Raw genomic sequence first — 17,600 nt, 5'->3', positions numbered from 1 at the left:
ATACTGGCAAACCGAATCCAAGAACACATTAGAAAAATTATCCATTATGATCAAGTAGGCTTCATCCCAAAGATGCAGGGCTGGTTCAACAAACGCAAATCTATCAATGTAATCCACCATATAAATAAACTGAAAGAAAAAAACCATATGATCATTTCATTAGATGCTGAAAAAGCATTCGACAAAATTCAACACCCCTTTATGATAAAGGTCTTGGAGAGATTAGGGATACAAGGGTAATACCTAAATATAATAAAAGCTATTTACAGCAAGCTGACAACTAACATTAAATTAAACAGAGATAAACTCAAAGCCATCCCACTAAAATCAGGAACACGACAAGGATGTCCACTCTCTCCATACCTCTTCAATATAGTGCTTGAAGTTCTAGCAATAGCAATAGGACAACACAAAGAGATCAAGGGGATTTGTATTGGAAAGGAAGAAGTTAAGCTTTTGTTATTTGCAGATGATATGATAGTACACATAAGCAACCCCAAAAACTCTACCAAAGAACTCCTACAGCTGATAAACACCTTTAGTAATGTGGCAGGATACAAGATCAACTCCAAAAAATCAGTTGCGTTCCTATACACTAAGGATAAGGAAGCAGAGAGGGAAATCAGAGAAGCATCACCTTTCACGATAGCCACAAATAGCATAAAATATCTTGGGGTAACTCTGACCAAGGAAGTGAAAGATCTATTTGACAAGAACTATAAGGCATTGAAGAAAGAAATTGAAGAGGACACCAGAAAATGGAAGGGCCTCCCTTGCTCTTGGATTGGGAGGATCAACATAGTAAAAATGGCAATTCTACCAAAAGCAATCTATAGATTCAATGCAATTCCCATCAAAATCCCATCAAAATTCTTCACAGATCTGGAGAAGACAATAATCAACTTTATATGGAAAAACAAAAAAACCCAGGATAGCCAAAACAATCTTATACAATAAAGGATTGTCTGGAGCCATTACCATCACTGACGTCAAACTCTATTACAGAGCTACAGTATTGAAAACAGCTTGGTATTGGCATAAAAACAGAGAAGTCGACCAATGGAATTGAATAGAAGACCCTGACTTTATCCCACAAACCTATGAACACCTGATTTTTGATAAAGGAGCTAAAAGTATACAATGGAAAAAAGAGAGCATCTTCAACAAATTGTGCTGGCAAAACTAGATGTCCAATCTGTAGAAGAATGAAAATAGATCCATATCTATCACCATGCACAAAACTCAAGTCCAAATGGATTAAAGACCTCAATATCAGTCCGAACACACTGAACCTGATAGAAGAGAAAGTGGGAAGTACTCTACAGCACATGGGCACAGGAGACCACTTCCTACGTATAACCCCAGCAGCACAGACACTAAGGGCATCATTGAATAAATGGGACCTCCTGAGACTGAGAAGCTTCTGTAAAGCAAAGGACACTGTCACTAAGACAAAAAGGCAACCCACTGACTGGGAGAAGATCTTCACCAACCCCGCAACTGACAAAGGTCTGATCTCCAAAATATATAAAGAACTCAAGAAACTGGACCGTAAAAGGCTTATCAACCCAATTATAAAATGGGGCATTGAGCTGAACAGAGAATTCTCAACAGAAGAACTTCAAATGGCCAAAAGACACTTATGGTCATGCTCAACTTCCTTAGCAATCAGGGAAATGCAAATCAAGACAACTTTAAGATACCATCTTACACCTGTCAGAATGGCTAAAATAAAAAACACCAATGACAGCCTTTGCTGGAGAGGTTGTGGAGAAAGGGGTACACTCACCCATTGCTGGTGGGAATGCAAACTAGTGCAACCACTCTGGAAAGCAGTGTTTCGGTTTCTCAGGAAATTCAGGATCAACCTACCCCTGGACCCAGCAATACCACTCTTGGGAATATACCCAAGAGAGGCCCTATCATACAACAAAAGTATATGCTCAACTATGTTCATAGCAGCATTGTTTTTAATATCCAGAACCTGGAAACAACCTAGATGCCCTTCAATGGAAGAATGGATGAAGAAAGTATGGAATATATACATATTAGAGTACTACTCAGCAGTAAAAAACAAGGACTTCTTGAATTTTACATACAAATGTATGGAAATAGAAAACACTATCTTGAGTGAGGTAAGCCAGACCCAAAAAGAGCAACATGGGATGTACTCACTCATATTTGGTTTCTAGCCATAAATAAAGGACATTGAGCTTACAATTCACGTTCCTAGAGATGCTAAATAAGAAGGTGAATCCAAAGACAAACATATAGTCATCCTCCTTAATATTAACCTTCATCAGTAGATGAAATGAGACAGAGACAGAGATCCACATTGGAACACCGGACAGAAATCTCAAGGTCCAAATCAGGAGCAGAAGGAGAGGGAGCACGAGCAAGGAACTCAGGACCGCGAGGGGTACACCCACACACTGAGACAATGGGGATGTTCTATCGGGAACTCACCAAGGCCAGCTGGCCTGGGTCTGAAAAAGCATGGGATAAAACTGGACTAGCTGAACATAGCGGACAATGAGGACTACTGAGAACTCAAGAACAATGGCCGTGGGTTTTTGATCCTACTGCATGTACTGGCTTTGGGGGAGCCTAGGCAGTTTGGATGCTCACCTTACTAGACTTGGATAGAGGTGGGTGGTCCTTGGGCTTCCCACAGGTCAGGGAACCCTGATTGCTCTTCAAGCTGATGAGGGAGGGGGACTTGATCGGGGGAGGGGGAGGGAAATGGGAGGCGGTGGCTGGGAGGAGGCAGAAATCCTTAAATAAATAAATTAATTAAAAAAAAGAAATGGAAGAGAAGACAAACAAAAAGTTAGAAGAAATTAATAAATCCCTCAAAGATACCCAAGAAAACTAAGAAAAAGCAATCAAACAGGTAAAGGAAGCAGTTCAAGACTCGATGACTGAAATGGAGGTAATAAAGAAAACACAAACCAAGGGAAGGCTGGATATGGTAAATCTGGGTAAATGAACAGGAACTACAGAGACAAGTATAACCAACAGAATACAAGAGATAGAAGAAAAAATCTCAGGCGCTGAAGATATTATAAAGGAAATAGACTCATTGGTCAAAGAAAACATTAAATCCAACAAATTCTTAACATAAAAGATCCAGGAAATCTGGGACACCATGAGAAGAACAAACCTAAGAATAATAGGGGTAGAAGAAGGAGAAGAACTCTAGCTCAAAGGCACAGAAAATATATTCAACAAAATTATAGAGGAAAACTTTCCCAACCTAAAGAAGGATATCCCTATGACGCCTACAGAACACCAAAATAGACTGGATCAAAATAAAACAAAACAAAACACCCCCTTGCCATACAATAATCAAGACACAAATATACAGATAAAGATAGAATATTAAAAGCTGCAAAGGAAAAATATCAAGTAACATATAAAGGTAAGTCTATCAGAATTACACTTGACTTCTCAATGGAAACCATGAAAGCCAGAAGATCTTGGATAGATGTGATGCAGAGATTAAGAGACCATGGGTACAAGCCCAGACTACTATATCCAGCAAAGCTTTCTTTCACCACAGATGGAGAAAACAAGATGTTCCATAACAAAACAGATTTAAACAATATGTATCCACAAACCCAGGCATACAGAAAGTAATAAAAGGAAAACCTCAACCCAAGGAAGCTAATAACACCCACAATAACACAGACATCTGATAACTATCCACCAACACAACCCAAAGAAGGGAAACACAAACACTACTACCAAAAAATAACCAGAGTTAACAACCACTGGTCATTAATATCACCTAATATCAATGGACTCAATTCACCTATAAAAAGGCACAGGTTAAGAGAATGGATACAAAAACAGTATCCAGCATTCTGGAAATGCAAATTTAAGAAACACACCTCAACCTCAAAGACAGACACTACCTCAGAATAAAGGGTTGAGACAAGATTTTCCAAGCAAATGGACCTAAGAAACAAGTGGATGTGGCTATCCTAATATCTAACAAAATAGATTTCAAACTAAAATCAGTCAGAAGAGATAGAGAAGGACACTTTATACTCATAACAGGAACAGTTCATCAAAATGAAGTCTCAATCCTCAATATCTATGCCCCTAATATAAGAGCACCCACATATGTAAAAGAAAAATTAATAAAACTTAAATCATACACTAATAGTAGGAGATTTCAACACTTCTCTCTCACCAATGGACAGGTCAACCAGACAGAAACTTAACAGAGAAATAAAAAGAACTAACAGATGTAATTAATCAAATGGACTTAACAGACATCTGTGGAACATTCCATCCAAACAGAAAAGAATATACCTTCTTCCCAGCACCTCATGGAACCTTCTTGAAAATTGATCACATACTTGGTTAACAAAACAAATATCCACAGATAAAAAAAAAATTGGAGTAGCCACCTGCAATTTTATTGGATCACCATGGAGTAAAGTTAGAAAGCCTACAAACTCATGGAAACTGAACAGTAAACTACTGATCCACCCCTGGGTCAATGAAGAAATAAAGAAAGAAATTAAAGTCTTCCTTGAATTTAACGAAAATGAAGGCACAACATATCCAAACCTAGGGACACTATGAAAGTAGTGCTAAGAGGAAAGTTCATAGCACTAAGTGCCCATATAAAGAAAATGGAGAAAGCTCACATTAGTGACTTAACAGCACACCTGAATACTCAAAAAAAAAAAAAGAAGAAGAATCAAACTCACTTAGGAAGGGTGGAAGACTGGAAATAATCAAACTGAGGGCTGAAATCAACAAAAAGAAACACAGAAAACAATCCAAAGAATCAATGAAACAAAGAGCTGGTTCTTTGAGAAAATCAACAAGATTGACAAACCCTTATCCAAACTAATCAAAAGGCAGAGAGAGAACACCCAAATTAATAAAATTAGAAATGAAAAGGAGGACATAACAACAGACACTGAGGAAATTCAGAGAATCATTAGGTCTTACTACAAAAGCCTGTACTCCACAAAATTGGAAAATTTAAAAGAAACAAACAATTTTTTAGATACCATATACCAAAATGAAATCAAGACAAGGTAAACAATTTCAATAGAGCTATAGGTTGCAAGGAAATAGAAGCTGTCATAAAAAAAAACCCTCCCAACCAAAAAAAGCCCAGGGTTGGATGGTTTTAGTGCAGAATTCTACCAGAACTTCCAAGAAGAGCTAATGTCTATACTCCTCAATGTGTTCCACATTATAAAAACAGAAGGGTCATTGCCAAATTCTTTTTTATGAAGCTACAGTTATCCTGATACCAAAACCACACAAAGACTCAACCAAAAGAGAGAATTACAGACCAATCTCACTCATGAACATCAAAGCAAAAATTCTCAATAAAATACTGGCAAACCAAATCCAAGAACACATCAAAAAAATCATCCATTATGATCAAGTAGGCTTCATCCCAGAGATGCAGGGTTGGTTCAACATATGAAAATCTATCATTGCAATCCACCATATAAATAAACTGAAAGACAAAAACTATATGATCATTTTATTATATGCTGAAAAAGCATTTGACAAAATTCAACAACCCTTTATAAGAAAGGTCTTAGAGAGATTGGGGACACAAGGATCATATCTAAATACAATAAAGCAATATACAGCAAGTCAACAGCTAACATCAAATTAAATGGAGAGAAATTCAAAGTGATTTCACTAAAATCAGGAACAAGACAAGGCTGTCTACTCTCTCCATATCTCTTCAACATAGAGCTTGGAGTTCTAGCAATAGCAATAAGACAACATAAGGAGATCAAGGGGATTCAAATTGGAAAAGAAGAAGTCAAACTCTTGTTATTTGCAGATGATATGATAGTGTACATAAGTGGCCCCAAAAGTTCTACCATAGAACTCCTACAGCTAATAAATATACCTTCAGTGATGTGGCAGGATAGAAGATCAACTAAAAAAAATCAGTAGCCCTCCTATACACAAAGGATAAAGAAGCTGAGAGGAAATCAGAGAAACATCACCTTTCACAATACCCACAAATAGCATAAAGTATCTTGGGGTAACACTAACCAAGGAAGTGAAAGATCTATTTGACAAGAACTTTAAGTCTTTGAAGAAAGAAATTGAAGAAGATACCAGAAAATGGAAAGATCTCCCATGCTCTTGGATAGGATGGATCAACATAGTAAAAATGGCAATCCTACCAAAGGCAATGTATAGATTCAATGCAATCCCATCAAAATCCCAACAAAATACTTCACAGACCTTGAGAGAACAATCATCAACTTCGTATGGAAAAACAAAAAACCCAGGATAGCCAAAACAGTCCTATACAATAAAGGAATTCTGGAGGCATTACCATCCCTGACATCCAGCTCTATTACAGTGCTACAGCAATGAAAATAGGTTGGTATTGGCATAAAAACAGAATTGAATCGAAGACATGGATATTAATCCACACACCTATGAACACCTGATTTTTGACAAAAAAAGATAAAAATTATAATAGAAGATAAAAAAGAAAGCATCTTCAACAAATGGTGCTGGCATAACTGGATGTCAACCTGAAGAAGAATGAAAATAGATCCATATCTATCACCATGTACAAAACTCAAGTCCAAATGAATTAAATTCTACCACACCGAACTTGATAGTGGAGAGAGTGGGAAGTAGCCTTCAATGCACGGGCACAGAGACCACTTCCTAAGTATAACCCCAGTAGCACAGACAATAAGAGCAACAATAATAAATGGGACCTCCTGAAACTGAGAAGCTTCTGTAAAGCAAAGGACACTGTCAATAAGACAAAGTGGTAACCTACTGAATGGGAGAAGATCTTCACCAACTCCACATCAGACAAAGGACTGATCTCCAAAATATACAAAGAACTCAAGAAATTAGACATTAAAATTCTAAATAACCCAATTTAAAAAAATGGTGCATTGAACTAAACAGAGAATTCTCAACAGATGAATTTCAAAAGATACTTAAGGACATGTTAGACTTCATTGGCTATCAGGGAAATGCAAATCAAAACAACTTTGAGATACTCTCTTACACCTGTCAGAATGGCTAAAATCAAAAACACCAATGATAGCCTATGTTGGAGAGGATGTGGAGTAAGGCAAACATTCACCCACTGCTGGTAGGAATGCAAACTTGTGCAATCCCTTTGGAAATTGGTGTGGCAGTTTCTCAGAAAATTGGGAGTCAACCTATCTCAGATTCCAGCAATATCACTCTTGGGCATATACCCAAAAGATGCTCAATCATTCTACAAAGTCATTTGTTCAACTATGTTCATAGCAGCATTATTTGTAATAGTCAGAACCTAGAAACAACCTAGAAGCTTCTCTGTAGTGGGAACAGCGGGGCTGCATTCCTGCCACCCAGCTCCCGGCCGCCTGGCTAGCTTATGCCCCAAAATAATGACACACAAACTATATTCATATAAACACTCCTTGGCCCACTAGCTCTAGCCTCTAACTGGCTAATTCTCATATTTTGACTAACCCATTTCTAATAATCTGTGTAGCACCAGTCTTACCGGGAAAGATTCAGCATGTCTGACCTGGCGGCTTGCTTTATTGCGTCTGCCCTGGAGAGGGGAGGCATGGCGTCTGCCTCACTTCCTCTTCCTCCCAGTATTCTGTTCTGTTTACTCCACCCACCTATGTTCTAACCTATCAGGCCAAGCAGTTTCTTTATTAACCAATGACCTTCCTCCATCACTCCTCAATGGTAGAATGGATAAAGAAAGTGTGGCACATCTACACATTAGAGTACTACTCAGCAGTAAAAAACAATGACATCTCGAATTTTGCATACAAATGGATAGAATTAGAAAATACTATCTTGAGTGAGATAACCCAGACCCCAAAATATGAATATGGTTTGTACTCAGTCATTAGTGGATATTAGACATAAGCAAAGGACATTGAGCCTATAGTTCATGATCTTGGAGAAGCTAAGTAATAAGGCGAACCCAAAGAGAAACATATATAGAAGGGGAGAGGGAAAGAAAGAAGGGAGAAGGGGAGGTTTAGGGAGAGCTTGGGGGAGTGGGATGGTTGAGATGGAGGAAGGATGGATATGGGAGCAAGAAAGGAGATATCTTAATTGAGGGAGCCATTTGGGGGTTGGCAAGAGGCTTGGCTCTAGAGGGATTCCCACAAGTCCATGGGGATGACCCCAGCTAGGACCCTGGGCAGTGGAGGAGAGGGTGCGTGAATTGGCCTTGTCCTGTAGTCAGACTAATGACTATCTTGAATATCACCATAGAACCTTTGTTTGGCGATGGATGGAGATTGAGACAGAGACCCACATCGGAGCACTGGACTGAGCTTCCAAGGTCCAGCTAAAGAGCAGAAGGAGGGAGAATATGAGCTAGGAAGTCAGGACCCCAAGGGGTTGGTCCACCCATTGAGACAGTGTGCCTGAGCTAATGGGAGCTCACCAACTCCAGCTAGACTGGGTTTGAACGAGCATGGAATCAAACTGGTCCCTCTGAATGTGGTTGACTATTGGGGCAGACTGAGGAGCCAATGACAATGACATTGGGATTTGTCTCTACTGCATGTACTAGCTTTTTGGGATTCTATTCTCTTTGGATGCATACCTTGTTCAGTCTGGATGGAGTGGGGAGGGACCTTGGACTTCCCACAGGGCAGGGTGCCTTACCCTCTCTTAGGGCTGGGAAGGCTGGGAGGGGGGGGTGTGGGAGGGAGTGGGAGGAAAGTGGGAGGAGGGGAGGGAGTGGGAATTTTGATTGGTATTATTTTTAAAGTAATTAAAAAAAAGAAAAGAATACTGGGCCCTTGGTGGTCCATGACACTATGAATCATAAAAAAAGATATAAAAAGTATGATTGCCCCCCCCAAAAAAAATTAAAAAGAAACCTTTGCAATTGGGCTTGGTAATAAATTAATTCATACTTGATTGAAGGATCCAATTTTGTTATTAGGCTATAACAATAATGATGTCATTAATTGGTTTGTGATTTGATTTCTAGTATGTATATTTTCTAGGTTTTTGAAGGAAATTCATGGTGATCTAAACCTCTACTGTAATTTGATCATCTTTAATGTTGTATAATTATGTGATACATAATGCTTACATATTTTGATAGCATAAAATTTATATTTGTAAGCACTATCTTATCAGATAGGAATAAATATGAATAATTAACCAAGGATAGAGCTCTAGCAATGAGCACTTGTACAAGACCTGACTTTCTAAGGATCCTAATTTACAGTGCCCAAAGAGAATGTAGATTGTGAACACCTCATCTGTGTCTCTAATTAGAACCTCTGAGAAATCCACCTTAGGGGAGCACACACTTGGCACCATCTTCACAGCAGCACCACCTCCAGGGATGGAGCATCAATTTATTCACTCCAAGCTTGACAGAGAGAGCCACACACATCATTCTAGATGTTCTCTTCTGGGGGAAAAGGCCCTCCCCTTCTCCGCTTCAAGTGAGGATTTCTCAAAACCCAGTCTCAACCATGGCACCAGCAGAGACAGAACTTTCCTGAAGACATCTGATAACAGCCAAGAGCACCCAGGTAAGGAGGCTGAGAAAGCAGCAGAGGCCACCCCCCACAGTAGGCTGACTCCATTGGACTAGAGACCATGGGATGACACATAGAGAAAGAACTTCATTCAATCTCTCTGCATCTGACCAAGTTCAAAGGAGGAAAAGCGTCTCACTCCTCCATGTCCATGCCTTGTTCCTACATAAGGTTCTCTGCTATAGGGGCACAATGGAAGTTGCTATCGGGTAAAGGAAGTACAGGAACAGAACCAAGGTTAGTGGGTTAGGAGTGGTTTTCAGGTTAACAAAAGTCTGTTCAGAAAAGCGGGAAGAGAGACAGACTCACAGAGATACACACAAAGGAGAGAGACAAAAACACAAAGCCACACACACACTAAAGGAGACAGAGACACAGAGACACACACACAAACACAAAGAGAGACAGAGAAACTGAGACAAAGAATGTCCTTATTATTTCCTGGTCCTCATATTTGTTCCGTGTCCATCCTCTGAGTGTGTGTTGTATTATAAGGTGTTTCTAGTGTGAGTGCCTGGATGCTACTGAAACCGGGAAGTTAAGTGTTGCCTTCACCTGAATTCAGAGACAAAGCAGCCTTTAAGGTTGAGGGTCTCAAACCCCCAGAGTTGCAGACATACCTGCACATCTGGATCTCAGACACACCTGACAGTCCTCCAACTCACAGACATTAAAGCAGTAAAACAGACACAACAGACACAAACACTGTTATGTTCTTTATTTTTCCTTAGACATGGCAGTAGAATTCTATCTCCATAGGAAGTTTAACTGCAAGCGGAATAGAAATCCAAAAGCTGGAGTTAAAGAGCCAATCAAAGAAAAGGACATCTATGAATGACCTCACATGATGCGTTGGGGTCCAGTGGACACTGTACACCCAGGGCTTTACCCATGATATGTTAGTATTATTCCAGCATCCGAGCATTCCAATGTCTACCATCTCTTAATACACAGTGTAATACAACACAGAATAACTGTGTCTTACCGGTCTCAGAACTGAACCTTGGCTGTAGTCTTGCCTGGAACAAGCTGCCTTTACATCTCATTGCACCTTTTTCTATTTCTTTGATAGGAAACTATCTGCCTTCAGGAACATTAACATCTACAGTCAAAGGACTCTTTCAGTTGTCCTCATGATCTATTGATCATCCTGTTTCTTATCTCTCTGGTTCTACAATCCACTGTCCCTGTGTCCCACTGGAAGCATATTCCAGCATTTTAAATTGTATATATTGTGTATGTGTATATTCATGTATGTTTATGAGTGTAGCTGAATTCATGCAGAGTTCTGTTTCTCACTTTAACCTAAAAGCACTGGCATAGCAGACGTGCTCTATGGTGTGGAGTTTTAGGTGGGTTCAGGTCTTCACACTTCCATGGCTCGTGCTTTACCCACTGAGCCATCTCCCCAGCCCTCATTCTAGATCTTTGTTGCTGCTGTTGTCACGCTGGTCTACATCCATGGCAACGCTCCGGAAGTGACCTTGGATTCCCATCCCAGCGCTGCGCTTAGCTCCACTCTTACAGCAGCAGTCAGCTCGCTGTCTGGACCACACGAGCATCCTGTAACCGACGTCACCAATTTCCATGTCATGTTCTGTCCCTGCAGCCAGGCCATTTCTCCTGACACCTGTCTCCTCTCCTCCCCTTCCCCAGACAGGCCTCTGACCACCCCAGGGTGACTCTCCTCCCTTCTCAGCTGTAATTGCCTTGCATCCCTCCATGGGCATTGCAGTCCAGATGTTTTCCTGACCTCCTGACCATGGAGATGTCTTAGGCTGGGGATTGAGATGCACATGAATCAGCGTTTTATCCACCTGTAAAGCATTTTATCTCCAACAGATAAGCAATGCACTTAGAATCTGTATGCCCCCTCTTCTGAGTGCAGAAAGGAGGAAACACTGCACACAGGGGTTTGGCCAGTGGCTCAAGTGAGCAGACAAACAGCTGTGCGATGTGGTGAAAACCTCTTAGTAGCAGACAGAAAGTGAAGGGCCAACCGGCAGGCAGGTCTGTCAAAGCCTATTGATCTTTCCAATTGTGAGAAAATAGAAAAGTCATAATGCAACCTCTGGGCATATAATATATGACACCTAGTAGTGACTTTCCATTTGATTAAAATTTAGTAAACGATAGCTAATATAACATAAAAATTTCTGGTGACTTGGTACCTGCCTATAGTCCTAGCCAGTTTGAATTTGAGGTAGCAGGATTATTTAGCCCTAGAAATCATAATCAGAGAAAAGAACATGTCAAAAAATTGTGTGTGTCTGTGCTACAAGCCTTTAGTGTGTGTCTGTGCGTGTTTGTTATGTATTATGTGTGTTGATGCCCCATGTGTAGTTGTGCGTGTGTATGTGTGAGCATGCCTGTTCATGTGTGTATATGTGTAACACATGGAACAAGACTATTAGCTTGTTTGAACTCTCTCTGATATTGATCAGCAATCTTTGGTAAAGCATCTAGCTGCCCACTCCTCAGTTTCTTCATGTGTTCAGTCAAATATAGTAGCCAATTCCCAGACTGAGTTATCTACTGTATAAAGTATACATATTTATGGCACTAAGCAAATAAGAACAGATTTTAAAAAAATCATACTCACTAGAATTCAATCCTTTCAAATGGGGCTCTCTTTTCCTATAAAAATACTTTGTAAGGGAATTCACTACCAGTTACTTCTCACTAATGAGTAAACTTTTCCAAATGGCATCAATGTTTTCCCCAAGTGTTGGTGAATGATTTCTCTATACAGGTCTCACTTTCTTCTCCAGAGACATGGATGGTGACAATCAGACGACAGTCACAGAATTCCTCCTCCTGGGACTATCTGAAGAGTCAGAACAAGAAGAGCTTGTCTTTGGAATGTTCTTGGGGATGTACATGGTCACCATCTCTGGGAACCTTCTCATCATCCTGGCCGTCAGCTGTGACCCTCATCTCCACTCACCCATGTACTTCTTCTTGGCCAACCTCTCCAGTGTCGACATCTGCTTTTCCTCAGTCACTGTCCCCAAGGCACTGGTGAATCACATGGTGGGAAGCAAGTCCATCTCTTACACGGAGTGTATGGCCCAGATCTACCTCTTGTTTTTATTTGGTAACATGGACGGCTTCCTCCTGAGTGTGATGGCCTATGACCGCTATGTGGCCATTTGTCACCCACTTCACTACACCCTGATGATGAAGCCCAGACTCTGTGTCCTCCTGGTGGCCATATCATGGGTCATCACAAACTTGCATGCTCTCTTGCACACTCTCCTCATGGTTCGACTCACCTTCTGTTCCCACAATGCAGTGCCCCACTTCTACTGTGATCCCTACCTTGTCATGAAACTCTCTTGTTCTGATACATTTATCAATGATGTCACAGCCTTTACTGAAGGTGGAATGATATCTCTTACACCATTTGTATGCATAGTTGTTTCCTATGCCTACATCTGCTCTAAGATTTTGAAGATGCCCTTTGCTCTGGGGATAAGAAAAACCATGTCCACTTGTGGTTCCCACCTCACTGTGGTTTGCCTTTTTTATGGGGCAATCCTAGGAGTTTATATGCATCCTTCTTCCTCCTACTCACTACAGGATGCAGTGGCTTCTGTCATCTTTACAGTGGTGACTCCTATGGTAAATCCCTTCATTTATAGCCTGAGGAATCATGACATCAAAGGAGCCCTAAGGAAGATAATTCTCATGTCCTAGAATTTGAAGTTTCTAGAGCAGAGAGAACTCCTAGACATCACACATCTTTTCATTTTTGTCAACACTGATCCAGACAGGTCTAGAGCTCAGCATGATGGCACATGGCATTTGTGATAGATGTTTGTAATTATGGTTTTGATTCCGATGCTGAGGAAGGGACTCCAGAGCAGTGAAGATGCTGCAGTGGTTACTGTGGACCGGACTGTAAGCTCAGGTGCAGCTATTCCAGTGAGGAGATACGTGGCTGGCTTCAAGGACGTCTGTGCTCTCAGGGATGGCAAGGTCTCCAGTGTGAAATATAAGACAGGTGAAGGCATACCCCTCAGATAGGCACCTGATATGTGATGTGGAAGAAAATGGTCCTGAATTTAAGCCCATTTTAAACTATATTCTTTTGTCTTTGGGTGAAATGTGTAAATGTTGGCTAAGGTAATTTGAATTATAGTACCTGTTAGTTCCCTTATTTCTCTGTTAGTTTTCTATCTGTCAATCCTGTTTATTGGTGGGAGTGAGGTGTTGTAGTTTCCTACTATTAGTGTGTGGGGTTTGGTGTGTGATTTAACCTTTTGTAATGTTTCTGTTACATATGTGGGTCACTTTGTACTTGAGGCATAGATGTTTGGTGTTGAGACTTCATCTTGATAGTTTTTTTTTCCTGTGATGAATATTCAATGTCCTTCTTTCTGTTGATTAATTTTAGCTTGAAGCCTCTGACCACCCCAGGGTGACTCTCCTCCCTTCTTTGTTAGATATTATGGTTGCTTTGTTAGATATTATGGTTGCTACATCAGCTTTCTTGTTAGGTCCATGTAAATGGAGATTTCTCTTTGTCCTGCCTAGTACCGCAGCTGCTTCCAATTAATCACTCAGAGGCTTATTTTAATTTTAAATGCTTGGCAAATGGTTCAGGCTTATTAATAACTACATCTTACATTTAAATTAACACATGTTTTTTAATCTATGCTTTGCCATGTGATTTGTAGCAAGTTACCTCATTTTCTACACATTTTTCTTCCTCAGTGACTGGCTGGCATATCCCAGACTCTGTCCTTCCTCCCCTGTGTCTCTACTTGGATTTCCCACCTCATTCTCTCCTGCCATAGACCAAAGCAGCGCTATTTGTCAACCAATGACAGCAGCACATATTCACAGCATACAGAAAGAGATCCCATAGTTTTACCCCTTTTTGTCTAATCAAAAAAGTAGTTTCTACCTTTTATATAGTAATATTACATAAAACCAAACAATTATGAAGCAAGATTTACAGCTACAACATTTAATCCATTTGTATTTGACCAAATGAAAGAAAATACTCTATCATCTATCCTATGGGTCCAAAGTTTAATATCTAATATATCTTTTATCATAAGTAAGGAGAACTATAATTATAGTATCTAGTCTTCAACTCCATCAAAGATGCTAAAAGGATATAATATTACCAGAGTAAATAGAATGTCCATTGCAAGTAGCTTCCAAAAGTCTGAAAATGACAGAGACATATGATTGTCTGGACAGTCACACAAAGTTCTTCTCTAATGTTGGGGTCCATCTTCAGCCTACAGGCCCAGAGTATCTTGCAGACTCTTCAGTGAAGCAGGAAATTTGCAGGACTCTCTGGTCTACTTTGGCAAAGTTCATCAGTTACTTTCCTCTGTGTCCTGCAGAATGTATGGCAGTACCTTGTGTCAAGTAAAAACCTGAAGGACCGTTCTGCCTTGTTTTGGCAAAGTATAATGGTCATTTTCCTGTGGGTCCTGCATGTCCAGTTTATATAGCATATTGTCAAAAAGTTCAGGCAAAAGCAGTTTCTTGCCAAAATGACTAGTGTTGCCACATTGAAAGCAGACTCCATAATGAATTTTTTTTTTTTTCGAGACAGGGTTTTTCTGTAGCTTTTTTTTTTTTTGGTTCCTGTCCTGGAACTAGCTTTTGTAGTCCAATCTGGCCTCGAACTCACAGAGCTCCACCTGCCTCTGCCTCCAGAGTGCTGGGATTAAAGGCATGCGCCACCACCACCCGGCTCATAATGAAATTTTTTTGATGCCCATCATCCTCTCTGAAGTAATTGGTGCTGCCAAAAGCAGATGTGCCTCAATGTCAAGAGAACTTTAAGTTCTTAAGACATATTAAATGCTATATTCCATAGGTCTTTGAAGTGTTTGAAGATTACCTCTCTATCTGAAATATATCTTTGCATATCTAGAAAACCTAACTAATAGGACTATAAGTTTGACTCTTATAGATGAATATTAATCTGTGTTTTTAGTTATGTATTGTATTTTCAATGGGCTGCATAAACATAATACTTTAAACAAGAGTAGAAATATACATATATGCTGTGGGACAATGATTTTTACCCTATCACTGTATTTTAATAAAACACTGATTGGCCAGAAGCCAGGAGGAAGTATCGTTGGGGAGACCATGCAGGCATTAGAGGTGGAGCAACCAAAACAGGAGAATTCTGGGAAGAGGAAATAGTCAGCCTGTAGTCATTGAGTAGAGGAAGCAACATGAGAATGCCTCACTGATAAAAGGTACCAAGCCACATGGCTAACACATTCAAGATATATGGGCTAATTTAAGATGTTAGAAAGAGTTCATAAGAAGCGTGAGCTAATAGGCCAACCAATTTATGAATAATGTAGACCTCTGTGTGTTTCTCTGGGACTAAACAGCTGTGAGACTGAATGGGAAAGAAGCTTCTGTCAACAAATGGCACCAACGTGGCAACTGCATCCACATAAAACCTGAGAGAGTTTGAGAAGGAATTCTAGACACCAAAAGAACAGAGTTAAGCATGGTTTTTTAATAGCATTTTCTCAGGTTGGCTCTATTTGCTAGAGACAAGTGTGTCTCATTTAAGAGAGACTTCCTGACTCAGCTTTAGCTGCAAAAACTTTGCAGCCCTTTTAAGAGGCTCAGCCACAAAGCACTGGAATCGTGTTGATAAATAGCTGATAGCATGCTTTTTGGTGGTGGAAGGAACTTTGAAACTCCATTGTGACAATAAACATGGCTCTGGCTTGTATCTCTGGCATGAGACTAGACGCTCAGAAAGCTAAGAAATGGGGTGGATGCAGCCATTAAAAGCCATAGCTTTAATCCTAGCCATATCACTTAGTAAATTTAAGATTCACATGGTCAGAAAAAGAGAGATATACAGTAAAGATTCAGACAAAAGAAACCTCTAAACAGTTTACAGTGCATTTAAAAATATATGTAAGCCTGGGAAAGAAAGGAAAAAGGAAAAAGTTCTTAAAATAAAAAAGAAAGAAAGAGAGTAGTTGGGTGTGGTGGTACACACCTTTAATCCCAACGCCTGGAAGGCCTAGAGAGGCAGAGCTCTGTGAGTTTAAAGACAACCTGGTCTACAGAGTGAGTGCCAGGGCAGCCAAAGATACACAGAGAAACCTAGTCTCAAAATAATAAAAGTTAAAAATAAAAATAAAAGAAATAGAGTTTAAAATAAAGTCACATAAAGATGGAAAATATACAGAGAGTCTGGATACTGTATATTATTGTGTTGTCTTTGACTTGTATGGCTGCTGAGGAAGGAGCAACAGCTGCTAAAAGACATTTGATTATAAATGCTGCTGGATTAATCCAACATATGTATTGTAAAAATGCCTTGACTTCAAAATTTACGTCAAAAGGTATGTTACTTTGGAGAATAAGTTTTGCTTTTGTTTCTACAGGAAATGAGAAGCTGTGGATTCATTCTGGATCAAGAAAAATAAGGTTTGATCAAGGAAGACTCCCTGAAAAACCTCCAATAGGAGCAGAAGGCCCAGATGGCTGAGTTCCACATCCGGAACAGTTTCAAGACTTTGGACTCAGATGAGCAAGCCTCACAGAATATTCCAGCCAGGACTTGGCCATAATTCTAAATTTTCTCTAGGTCCCCATAAGATTATCATTGTCCCCAGCAGGAAGTAGCCTGGAAAACTATGCCCACATTCCCCAAAAATTGAATATGGATATTTATCTTTGTTTAGGGTGTTGGTTAGAAGTTGTTATCGATAATGGCTGGACAAAGAGCTAAAGAAGGGAGATTAGATTCAAAATTCTTGTTTTGAAAAGAAAAGGGGTGGTAGTGCTGTGGGACAATAGTCTTTTATCCTGTCACTTTATTATTTGTAATAAAATGCTGATTGGCCAGTAGCTGGGCAGGAAGTATAGTTGGGGTGACGAGGCTGGAAGTAGAGGCAGAGTGACAAGAAGAAGAGAATTCTGGGAGGAGGAGAGGACAGTCTGCAGTCGTGACCCAGCCACAGAAGAAGCAAGATGAGACTGCCTCATTGATAAAAAGGTACCAAGCCACGTGACAAACACAAACATGAATTA

General features: G+C 40.0%; 1 protein-coding gene across 1 annotated transcript; it reads left to right on the top strand.

The window, feature by feature from the left end:
• The first annotated feature begins 12,329 nt into the window (after positions 1 to 12,329).
• LOC121457013 (olfactory receptor 1361-like) lies at positions 12,330 to 13,253 on the top strand. The gene has a single exon (XM_041665630.1). The coding sequence runs from the start codon at positions 12,330 to 12,332 to the stop codon at positions 13,251 to 13,253; it is 924 nt and encodes a 307-aa protein (XP_041521564.1).
• Positions 13,254 to 17,600: the final 4,347 nt, after the last annotated feature.

This window comes from Microtus oregoni, unplaced genomic scaffold, assembly GCF_018167655.1.
Source record: "Microtus oregoni isolate MIOR12 unplaced genomic scaffold, Mior012 000015F_ref0000493, whole genome shotgun sequence".
In the NCBI taxonomy this organism is placed as follows: Eukaryota; Metazoa; Chordata; class Mammalia; order Rodentia; family Cricetidae; genus Microtus; species Microtus oregoni.
Note: the sequence above shows the minus strand (reverse complement) of the source record. Positions and strands in the feature narration are given on the sequence as shown.